Below are 12,691 nucleotides of genomic sequence, written 5' to 3' on the forward strand. Positions count from 1 at the left end.
TGCAGTAATTTATTTGGGGGCGATTTATTATGACTACTGAAGGGGTTGGGGATATAGCATTGTCTGCCGGCAGCCAATCATACGCATTGCGATACTCCATGAATAAATGACGGAAACTTCGTAGAGCGTCCGGGCTACGTATTGCCTCTTTAAGGTCTGTCTCCCACAGCTGTTGAAGTTGTCATTCTTAACTTTTGATAATTTAAAATATAATTGTGTAAATATCATCTGATGTGCTTAATGCACTTAAACGCTAGACCGATGGTAATAGAGTTCATCATAATTGCGGATTAACTGTGCGGCTTTTCCAAATGAACAAATGAGATTAGCGGCAGAATATAATCCCGAGGAAGAATGTTTAGACGATCGATTTTTTTTCTCCACAACGATCGAACAGTTCGCCAATATTCCGTCACCACTTTGTGACGTGCACGAACTGTCTCTAGATCGCAAAGATCAATAATGAGAGCGGGAAAATTTCTGGAATCCATTAGCCACACCGAAAAGAATTTTTTAAATTTTTAACCCCAAATCCAGCATTTATCATTACTGAACAACGCTTACGGGGTAAGTACAACAGAAAGAACAGCCGTTTGCAAGCCATAATTAGACTCAGATATGCGCCGCATGCAACAGGTGAACTGTGGCGTACAGTGAGCAAGAGCTCTGGACTCTACGGCTGTTTTATAAACATCGGATGGAATTTAAACACCACTTGAGTTAAATTTGAGGACAGTTAAAAAGTAAATGAAAAATCAAACCGACGCTTAGCCTGCCATTTAATAACATCTTAGTTCTAGAGTGAAATGAAAATCTTTTCAAATTAGTTCTGTCAATTACGGTGGTTATAAAACAGCCGTTGGTAACAATTTTTTTGTACTTGGTTACCATGCAGCGATGTACACGTACATTATGTACAGTGTTCACGTTCGTTTTTTGTGTGCTTACTTGCGGAAGTAGGAGATTGAATCACAGTTCACTTTGCGCGCTTTGCGACCTTAATTTAGAGTTTTTACTTAGGAATTTTGACGAGTTTGATATGGAGTGTCGAGTATTACATACTGAAGTGTTTGGATGGTAATTTACTTCACCAAACAGTGTCAAATGGTAAGTTTTTGTATCGATACAATCAACAGATCAACGTGATCACCTAAACTTAATTTCACCGTAACATCGCCAGCATCGGATTATACAGGCGCGGCGAACACTTCATTCACGACAAGTGTGTTGTACTTTGTGCCTACCTTGCTTACCATAAAAACGCAGTCTGGCCTAGGTCAGTTTTTCTAAGGAAAATTTAATTTATACAAGAAAGAAGGGAGGGTCTGTGTACTGTATTGTAACTTGAAGGAATACCCCCAGACAGGCCAGAACTGTGGGGTCCGACGTCCGCTGAGCGGAGCAAACGTGGGCCCCACAATTCAGGGGGTATTGTACATGTAGGAATAGGTTTCTTGCCAACATTTCTTGTCCGGTGTAAAATAAAATCTTGCTTTTTCGGTGATCATTTCACCTTAATAGAGATTGTAAACAAACATAGCAAATACTCCCTTTTGTGGCCTGCTTAAATGATGTTCTAAGTTGTCTGAATTTAAGCTCACAAAGGTATAGACAGAATGAATGTTATAACATCCTTCGCTCTATACCACAGTTGCTAGCTCCCTAATCTGAGTAATCTCTCCTGTACTGTAGTGAAGTTTGGTTGGTTTTCACAGTAAATGGAAAAATAAGGGACCTTACAACAGTCAGAAAAATTAAGGCTTCCCTGTGTTTATGATACCCACTCTAGGCCTACATTATTTTGCTTTGACGATACAACTGTAGGCCCTATTTATATGTTTTTCTTCTCTATATCACACAGATCATGGACTACTGAGGTTTTTGTCAAGTCATAATTTTGACATTGATGTTGATGTAACATGCACAGTGATATGGAAGGTGTAACTGAAACAGTTGAACAGCATAAGCAACAAGAACCTGTCCTGGAAGATGCAGTGAACAAGGAAGAGCCAATGGAAGATAACAAGGAAGGCGAAGAGAACTCAATGGATGTTGCTAATGAGAGGGGGCCGGAGGAGGCGCAACGTGTCGCCAACCAGCCAAAACAGATGGAGACAGGGGGTGGGGATGGGGTGCCAAATGTTGCTCCGGTGAAACCGATCCTCAAAGATAACTTGCCCAAACCCAGGGTAAAGAAAGACAGAACTAAGAACAGAAAGCAAGATGGAAAAATGGTGCCCGGAAGCAACCAGGTTGCTAAGAAAATGAAGAAGGGCATTTTCATCTCGTACTCCCCAGACGGAGGCTTCCTTGAACGAAAACTCATCTGTGAAGCGGTGAGACAGTTCAAAGAGAATGATCTGACTGAAGACATTTGGTTTGATAAGGACGAGGAGAACACCAGCAGTCCTGCATGGTTTTCGCAGCGGATGGAAGCAGTTGAAAAATGCCGTGCTGCCATCTGCTTCCTTTCTTTTAGCTACTTTCAATGCCCTGTTTCACTGTATGAACTCCGTTGTCTACTTGAGCGACAAGTCCCCTCATCTTCCACCCCTCCCAAGGTCTTTCTTGTCTTATGCGAGAATGTGGAGATCCCACAGCAGTATACCATCTTCTTGGAAGATCTTGTGAGACTGTGCCATCCGAGATACCAAAGACTCAGTCTCTCGGAGAAAGCCTCAGTCGTCATCGGTGCTCTGATGGAGAAAGTTGAACACTATGCTTCAATCTTTGCACCTCATGTGCCGCACATACCAGGTGCAGACTACACAGAGGAGTACAAGAAGAAGAAGTTGTGCAAGTGGAACTTGGACGACCTGCAAAGTTGGCTGTATCACATGGGGATCAGGGAATTCTACCGCCAGAGTTTTGCTGAAGCGGGCATGGACGGCTTCCTCCTCATGTCTATCATGGACCAAGACATGGCCGACTTTCTCGGCATTGACAGCCGTGTAGTCAGGAAGAAAATACTCCAGCAGATTATCGGGATTCTAGAGAAGGAACACAAAGCTCCGGAGAGTTGGCATCTGCGAGCGAGGACACAGAAGAATCGGACAGACAGTGTTTACCTGGTGTACGATCCCACAGATGTGAGACTAGCACAGAATCTTAAACAAGATTTGAAGAAGAAAAATCTTCAAGTGAGTCAAAGACTTATGAGTAGACTTCTGAACTTAGTTTCTCCCCCTATTAATGATAAGAAAACATTTGTAATCTGTGAAAAGCAAGTGAGATTTAATGCACTGACAGACCAACGAGCTAACCATTTTCATTGACAGCAGAGCAAACTACTGTAGGCCTAGCGCAAACTGAGGGAGTAGAGAAATTTTAGAGAGCAGATGGTATCAGTAGAACATCAGAAAGTAAACAGTACATATCCCCAAAGTGGTGAACATAATTCTCATTCCATCTTATAAGCCTACCAAGCATAGCAGCCTCACTGTCTATCGTGCATTAATACTTTTTTAAGCTTTGTTGAAAATTTTGGTACTCTTTTCTTCTCACTCCATCTTATAAGCCTACCAAGCATAGCAGCCTCACTGTCTATCGTGCATTAATACTTTTTTAAGCTTTGTTGAAAATTTTGGTACTCTTTTCTGCAAAGGTGTCTTGTCACGAGAAGCTGGGACAATCTAAGGAGGAGTTCTTAGCAATCAACGGACCAATCATAGCCACTGCCAAGCATGTCATCATTCTTCTGACCGAAGGAGCCACGGCATCCCCGTTCGTCTTCCATGAAGTGCTGTTTGCTGACTGGCTGGGGAAGTCGCTGGTGACAGTCATGTTCAAGAATGTCTGGGAGAAAATGCGACCATCACTGAAAGCTGTGATAGGTAATCAACGAATCTCAGTCCTTATACATACATGTACATGTTTTTCGTGTCTAATAACCTGCAGGGACCAATTTCATAGAGCTGCTTAAGCACAAAATTTGCTTAAGCATGAGAAACCTTGCTTGATAAATGAGGTAACCTGCCAAAACTCTATGTGATGTATAGTGTTTTGGAATTGTATTTAGCTGTCTTTTGGTTAGCATGACAATCAGATAGAGTCGGAGCTGGTAACCTTTGTTTTTTAAGCAAGGTTTTTAGCGCTTAAGCAGATTTTGCTCTTAAGCAGCTCTATGAAATTGGCCCCAGCTGCTGGATTATCTCTAGCAGTAAGGAGTTCATCAGCTTTTGCCTTGGTGCATGTAATCAGCATTTTACCACATGTAGCTTTGTTCATTTGGTACGGAAAATGAAATTACTGCCATATACTGGTACCCTCTAGGTACCTGGAAGACTTGGTTTTGTGAACTTAGATGTACCGGTACAACCATACTGAAGAGCTTTCTCTACGTTAATGGCATAAAAGGCACCAGATTGCGGTGTATGTCTTTAAATCTCATCAACAGATTGGTTTTAGTCACAAGGTTTTTGTCTCTCGTTAGTTACAGCATGGAAACCTTTAGTTGAACTAAGTGCATTTTTGTGGGTCTTGATGTGGATATTTTGAGGGTCCTTTTGTTTCTGTGTTTGCAGGTGAATTTCCAGCCATTGATTTTGAGACCAAGATGTACAGTGAGAGCATGGACATTCTTGAGCATCACATCAGGCCCTTACGCAAGGTGCCAGGGGTTGTGTTGGAGCAGACTTATCTCAACCGGATGAGTGAAGGACTTAAGCCCCTGCAGGTCCTTGCAGCATCGCAAGGTACAAGCCAAAAAATTTAAGATGAAAAATTTTTCATGGCTGCGTTAACCAGGCATGACAGTTGAGTTTCCTGAAACAATGAAAGCACATCATTAGGTTCCAAGAAAAGTGACAGAATTTGAGAGATCACTTTGCATAAATTTGCAAACGTAGTTTTACAGTTCTCAAAAAGAAACAAAATATGGAAGAAGTTTGCTGTGTTTTTCAGTGTGGATGCAAAAATCCTTGAAATGGCTTACATACAGAAATTAAGAAGCAAACATTTTGCATTTGGATATTTTGGCACCTTAGGAGGAGTGGTTAGTGCCACTTTTATAATGTCTTTGTGAAAAATACATGTAGCACAAGGTGTTACAAAAGTCCTTCAGGTTTGTATGCCATTTATGTAATATTGTCTGGAGTTGAGACATATGTACCATTGCTGCCTCACTCTCTTCAATTGAGTTTTATTGACATCCCTTAGCAAACAGATTTTTATAAAGCCGCTTCAGAATCTTCTGCACCGCACTTAACGAGTGTACATTTCTCTTCGCAACACTATGTTCAAACTGTTAGAGTGGTTTCTTCACCTGTAGCAATATGACACACATTCTGCCTTGTTTGTCATGCAAGTTAATGAATGGAGATGAGGTTCCAGATCAAACAAGACGTCTGCCAGCAGCAACAAACATCTCTGATTGATTCCTTTGTTGCATTTTGCAACACGTATATGCTCCTCGGGCCTATGTCAATATGGCAAGGCAGAGTGTTGTGCTAGACAGTATTGAGCCTAAGAATTCCACTTTTCATAAAGTTCGTGCCTGTGCTGTGAAATGTATAAATGGTGAAGTTAATTTAATTAGCCTCAGGAAAAGATTTCTTTGTACTCTGCTAGGCGTGGACATTTACTGACATGCATTCTCGTTAATTTGCCTCAACCTGTACATACTTAGTACCTGCGCAACCATTAATTAAATTGAGTGGAGTTGGTGTTCCCTCCATGTACAATATAAAATGTATGTTGAATTTGTTGATTGTAATCCACACCAACAAATCAACTAAGTTTCTTTCAATGAAAAAAGGAGGGAGGGGGAGTTCTACTAGTATTTGGTGGATGAACTTGCTGATACCTGTTAGTAATGCAAGTTTTAAAATCAGATCTCAGCCTTCATACTCTGATTTAATTTAGTAGCCAGTGATCTGAAATGTATTTTGTTTGAAATGTATGTATGTTGTTTAATATTCCCCTACAGTTCCTGCTTTTTCTGGTCTGACTTTCCAAAGCCAACTTCTCTCCTCCCCCCAAAAAGAGAGGTATAAATGTACTCTCCAGTAGATCCATTTCTTTAATTTGTTTGTAACAATTTTGAAGGTACTGGGTCAGCAGTGAGCAATGGATCTTCGGATACCAAAGTCTTCTTGAGCTACCAGTGGGACATGCATAACAAAGTCCAGGAAATCAAGCGAATCCTTGAGAACAACGGAATCTCTTGCTGGGTTGACAACAGCCCGACTATCGCACAGCAGCGTGGCACCTCAGGAGCCAGCACGCGCAGCACAGCAACATCCGGACCGATTCACTCGGATGCCATACACGAGACTTTGGAAAGCAATATCCAGAGGAATATGAAGTCGTCCACCATCGTTCTGAGTTGCATCACTCCACGGTATTTACAGTCAGACAACGGCATTAAGGATTTAATGTTGGCCGAGGCCCTACATAAGCCGGTGATTGCAGTGTTGCTTCGTTTCGTGGCGTGGCCACCAGACATGGGTCCCTCTCCCATCAAGAAACTTCTGGCCCACACCAGCCACATTGACCTGAGTAACGACAAATTGTTCAAGCAGAACTTCCACGTGCTTGTGGAGAGACTGAGGAGATTTTTAAACTCCAAGCACTGAACGAAGAGACTTGGGTAAGATTATCTCTTTGGGAACCCCGTCAGTTGGCATTCAGTGGTAATGGAGGTAGACCTAAGAAATTACGCAGACATCTGGGGACTGATGTTGGTGCTTCAAAAGACTTGGGGTAGAAAGGAATGCCTGAGCACCATGTGTATGATCTGCAGAGAAATTGTAAACATCATTGAGTATTTTGATGAATTAAAAAATCTTTGCGACATTGCATTAAGTAAAATTTCAGCTTCTCAGTGCTTAGCAACAACCACTTGTAAATAAGCAGAGCTGTCACATTTTCAGGCTTGTATGGAGGCTCCAAAAAGATTTGTATGTATTTTAAAAACTTTCGGGAGCCTATGAAGACATACAGATTAATTTCTTAAATTAATTAGTATGCAGCAGTTGTATCTATTTAATTTATAAGAGTTGTTTTAAAGTACAAAATGGAAATGGTGTTGCTCTTCAGTAACCAAACCAGTTCACCTGCTAAGTTGTGAACACACTTTCATTTTCTTTGTGTTGAATTTTAGAAAGTGATCCTGTACTGTACATTTGTGTTGTATTAAACGAACTGAAGGATTTTGTCCACTCAGAGCAGAACAAAAGAGGGCGTTTTTGGGGGGGTACTCACCGCATAGGTTCGCCGTGAGGCATGCAAGTACATGCATATGCGCGTTTGACGCGAAGCACGCTGAGTATGCGTAACTACTGGTAATTTACTCCGGCACGTATGGTCTTAGCTTACATGCAAAATGCGTGCAAGAATCCGCTTATAACCACCTGTCTTTCTTTTCACCAATGGGGGGTGTTACTTCAGCTCGAGGTGGATACCATTAAGAGGATAATTTGTTTTGTGAACAGGTTTCCATTGTGCTGTATATCAACAAAATAAGTTCTGAATAAGAAAGATTCAGGTTTGTACCAAAGATGTAAAATGTTCTCAAAATTAGACATAAACTCCAAAAGATCAAATGTAGGTTTGCTTTCTCCTGTTTAAGACCAAGACTGTAGTTGCATTCATTGTACATGTGCTTTCAGGTTTGCACAAGTTTTGTTTGTCATTCATGTGCAGCAGCTGTTTGTTACCCTTTAATTGTTTGAAACCTTTTGTAAATTAGGGGAACTTGCATGTACTTGCCTGTTCAAATTAACATAATTTGCCTGTATTTTATTAGTAAAATCATGGTGCTGATTGCTGTAATGAAATTCAAATTCACCTCTTCAGTCAATCTGCATCTCAACTCAATGTTCCCAGAATTTTTTTTCCCATCTGCTAGCAATTAATCACTGGTAACCTAAATTTCCATACACTTGTCACTTTACAATGATCCTTGAGAGTGCGCATGCCGCCGGCATTTCTGTTTGATCTGCACCACATGCAGTCCTGAGCATCACTCCTCAGCACCTTAACGTTCACACAAGTGGAGACAACATTTATCATAATGGATAGTTGGCAGTCTGTAGCTCTTTATCAACAGTGTACTCTGGAGGTAGACCTATTCTTTTAAATAATTGGTCCTAAAGAGCAGTGGTGTGTTACAATTATTGCTGATTGCATTTTAGGGCTATGTGTATGAATAAGAGTATGAAAACTGAGCCAGCCTTCAACAAAAGAAGTAGTTTGGATGAACCAGTAAATATCATCACCAACAGTTGTTCTTGTTTAAAGTGGTTTTTTGAATCAACTTGTTAAAATGTACAAAATAGGAGTGTGTCCCTCTCCTGGGTTACAGTTGACAAAACAGTTATTATTGTAAGTCTGGACCAAGTCATACGGACTTTAGTGTGATGCCACAAATCTGTGGACCCAACTTTACAAGCAATGTGTGTAGGGTGCCCAAAACTAAAGATTAAGACTGTGCACCCAGACCATTGAGGGTGAGGGGACTAATCCTCACGTTAAAGTCACAACCTAGTTGTGACAGAATTCGTCCCCATAAAGTTTTTATCCGCAACATCTATGTTTTGTAGACCCCTCAACTATGGAACAAGTATGCCTACTTTGTCGATATTATTTGTTTACTGGAGAAAAGGATTCTTGTTATTTTTCACTATTTTCCACTTTTTCCATATCGCAGAATATGCCCCGTGGCATCAATTCTTCAAAAGTAAACATTATTTTATACATGCATTCCAAACGTTTTACAGGGATCTGCCAGAATAACCTGGGAACTTTGATCCCAGCTCAAACAGATCATCTCCTCCATCGGCCTTCAATCTATTTACTCGTTTGTGATGTAAACACAGTCCCTAGGAAAGAAATGATAAATTATTTTTGCATTGTTATAGTCTGATACCAAGGTTGATGTTTTTACACTGGCATAGTAACTTCTTACAAACAAACATAGTGGTAAATTTGGACAAAACTACTGTGGTGATTTAAACTTTGTGGCCAATGGTCTTAAGCACAGCATAAATGTATGATTTTGTTCGGTCCATTTGCAAATTCCATTGAAAGTACAAGCACCACTCTACAAGATAACTACTTTGAATTTGATTTGCTTTACATGTTTGTTGAAGTTAATAGAAAATATGTAAAAGCTTGTGGGACTGAAACACATGTACATGTAATTGTGGAGAGCTGATGTTGCTGCCCGATGTGGTTCATTAACAATAAACAAACTGGAACAAGATGCGTGTACTTAGTGCAGTTGGCTGTTTTATGCAATTTTAGTATGATGTACACGTATATTTGTTGGTCAGTTTTCCACTTGTTCACTACTGCAGCTGTAAATGATGATAATGATGGGAAAGGAGACTTCTGCAATGTTCACAATGCTGTACATTTTCATTTAGATATTGATCTGACAGATTTATGATGCTCATGCTAGTAGAAATTTTGTTGTAATTTACTTCAAATTGCCTCTGTTCAATTTGCAGAGGGTTTTTAAGGTAATGATCATTAAGATACAAGTGTGCATGGTTTTCTTTATTGAAGTGTGCAAAGATTAAAATAATCAGCTGGTATACGCAGTGATTTTCCGCCCAAAGATTGCAGTGACGCTTGTGTGGGATATTTTCGAAGTATGCTTGTAGGTATAATTTTTAACCGAATAAAATAGAAAATTTCAAGTGAAACTATCATACATGTATCGTTTCTAGTCTATGTACGCTCTTAAGTTCTTTTATGATTAAATGTTGCCTGAAAAAAAAACTTATTTTCATGCACTCCTTTGAAAAGACCAGGAAGTCCTCTCTGTGCATTTTACCCTAAGGGTATACCATTATTAAGCAGCAAGTGTTGAGGATCAACCCAGTTTTGGGTAGGACACCAACTGAATACCGAACTCCAACAAAACCCTTTTTGAGTTAATAAGAGGAAACTGAATATTATTTGAAGGAGTTGCAAAGGAAATCAATATTAACGGTCATAGGCCAAAATGGTGCAGTTTCGGTCTTTCTTTTAATCAGGTATTCAATTATAATCTTCTTCTGGCAGGTCAAATTTGGGTTTGAGTCAATTAAGAGGGGGTGCGGTGCTGTCAAAGAGAATTTCACTGTTTTTGTTTTGTATTTTATTTGTTTATTTGTTTTCTTTAGCATACTACTAACCCTCCTTTTCAAAACAAAATTAAGCAGACTTATATCACCACTGAGTTTTAGCGAAATGTATGACTACCGCACGGGGGCGCTATTCAGACCAAAGAACATTACACGTGCGGCACTCGAAACGGCCACGAAAACAATCCCGGCCAAATCTCGCTAGCCCCCCCCCCCCCCGTCAATGTTGTCTCACATTGCGCGGTCTGTGCTCCAGCTAGAGATGTAACAACATTGCCCGGGGGAAACGAGGGCTACGGTGCCACCTGCGAAGGTATGCTGTGCCCCAACCATTTTGGCTGGGATTATTTTCGGATGACGGCTAACCTCTTCCCACGGCCTCTGCCAGTGTTACTGCTGGCGGAAGCATATAGAAGGCAGCATTAAACTTCATTTATTACTAAAGATACTAACCACTGATATCTCTGGGAAATGTCGAGATGTCACCCTAAGGTTTGTAAATGAAGAAATCCCTATATCAAACACTTGAAGAAGAGACCTGTTGAAGAGGCAGAGAAAATAATAAAAAATAAGTTTAATTAAAATTTCAATTTTTTGAAGTATACTCGCATGTATTGTTCACGATAGTACTTAATTTTTCATTATGTGTCATTTCCTCCTTAAAAATGCATTTTCCCTACAGTTTAAAGTCTCTCATCCCGAAGAATGATGTTGATCAGTACTTAACGCGTGCGTCAGTGATATAATCCAACTCATTTAGGCTACTTAAAAACAACCTACAAATATGAAAGAATGTGTAAGATTTTTTTCGCAAATTTTCATTGAATAGTAATCTTGAAAAGTGAATTCCAGTTCACTTCTCCAAATGTGCACATTAACGGAAACTCGATCTGCCGCACTCGGGGTAGCTGTGCAGATGGCGTATCCAGCGGGGGAGGGGACTTCCAATATCAATATTTACAATTATTTTATTTACCAAATATTAGCATCCAAACCGGAAATAAAATCAAGAATGTCAGGGCCGCGAGTAAGGCTTTTGATGTTTTTTCTCCCCCAACATCATGTTGAATAAGCCCGAAGCAGCATTCGCTTCTGAATTTGCCCCCCCCCCACACCCAAAACTGGATATGCCGTTGAAGTTGTGCTGTTAGTTAGGCCAATGATAACGTAAAGTATTTCATCAGAACGAGGCCTACATTTAAATTACAATTGAGCTACCCAACTAGTATTAAGAGGCCGCTACCTATGGCAAATATACAAAATTCTGTGATGCAGTATACATGTAGTTTTATTGCTATAATGTGCTACTTAGAATTACTTGCACAAGGCCTATAGTTGAGTATTTATCACAGTCCAATTAGGCCTACCTGCTCTAATAAAGTCTTAGGCCTGCATCCAAAGATAGTAAGTATACAGTTAGGCAAATTATTTACGAATAATTATTATTACATCCAATATATCATTGCTAATTTCCATAAACATACTGACTTGGCTTAAGATCAAATTGTGTTACTTTTTTTTAATCGAACAGATGTACCTTGGGCGTGTGTTTCCGGCTTGTCTCCTCACTTATTTATTTTGTCGCTTGTGCGTTCGATCTTTACAAATCTGAAACTTCTTCCGTTGCATTGTGGAACAGAGAAAGAACCGAGACAGTCAACAGCTGTTTACGCGACGAGAACAAACGTCTACCTGTACATATTTTGACTCTCGATTGAATTACAAGGAGCGAATGTCACGGGTGGAACGCAGCGTTGAAAAAAATCGATCACTGTACTTGTGCAATGCACAAAAGGTTTTTTAAATCACTGTATACTCCTCAGATGTGTTACATTTTTGAGCCGAGCGAGCAAGAACTTCATAAGTCCGATAGTCTGCCAACATTCCGAACATACCTCTGCACATTTCAGCCATATTCAGTCCTTCTGCCCTGTTTTTTTTAAACTTGACAATAATAACACGTTTTACTTCATGTACTCATCAGCTCATCGTGATCTCTCTGTATACAACCTGTGAACACGGGTCATTTTTAAATAATTTAAGGCTATCGATACATGATAACAATCTAATAGTTAACGTCACTGTAAATCCTGAAAAACAGTAAGTCTTTACTTTGTGAATACTTAACCGGCTAACAGATACAACAATTTCTTGGGAAGGTACATACAACTAATGATGACAGAATTAGGGTGACATCTCCACTTTTAAAACATGGTATCAGTTTATAACTCAACAATTTTCTAAGAACTTCCCCACTTACCTCCAGGTCTCCGAGGAAATAAAACTTACCGATGCTGAAAACTGCCGTCTAGATTTATTGGGGATATCATTCAGTAACAAGCAGCACATTATATTATCCAAGTGTCTTGAAATGGTTTCAGTATCCACAACTTGCCAGATCAGATGTTCTTTCATAGAAATCTCAGCGCAGGCATGGCTGGCAGGCATCCGTTGAACTGTTCAAGGCCGAGTGAGTTCAACAGGTTGTATAGGCCATGCAGGAGGACTACTTGGTAGACACATCCTCAAGTTCAGTCAATCACAGTTCATTCCCTTATCGTTATCCTCAGCACAGTAAATGTGGCCAACTTTCTCAAAACATTCTTGGGGCAATGCTG

General features: G+C 40.1%; 1 protein-coding gene across 1 annotated transcript; it reads left to right on the top strand.

Annotated features, from left to right (window-relative positions):
• The first annotated feature begins 927 nt into the window (after window positions 1-927).
• On the top strand, window positions 928-9,650 carry LOC110978793 (uncharacterized). The gene is made up of 5 exons (XM_022234076.2): window positions 928-1,107; window positions 1,862-3,140; window positions 3,605-3,833; window positions 4,524-4,694; window positions 6,046-9,650. Exons 2-5 carry the CDS (start codon window positions 1,920-1,922, stop codon window positions 6,573-6,575), a joined length of 2,151 nt encoding a protein of 716 aa, XP_022089768.2. The 5' UTR covers window positions 928-1,107; window positions 1,862-1,919; the 3' UTR covers window positions 6,576-9,650.
• Window positions 9,651-12,691: the final 3,041 nt, after the last annotated feature.

This window comes from Acanthaster planci, linkage group LG18 (assembly GCF_054643075.1).
Source record: "Acanthaster planci isolate LZ-2023a linkage group LG18, COTS_SCS, whole genome shotgun sequence".
Taxonomy (NCBI): Eukaryota; Metazoa; Echinodermata; class Asteroidea; order Valvatida; family Acanthasteridae; genus Acanthaster; species Acanthaster planci.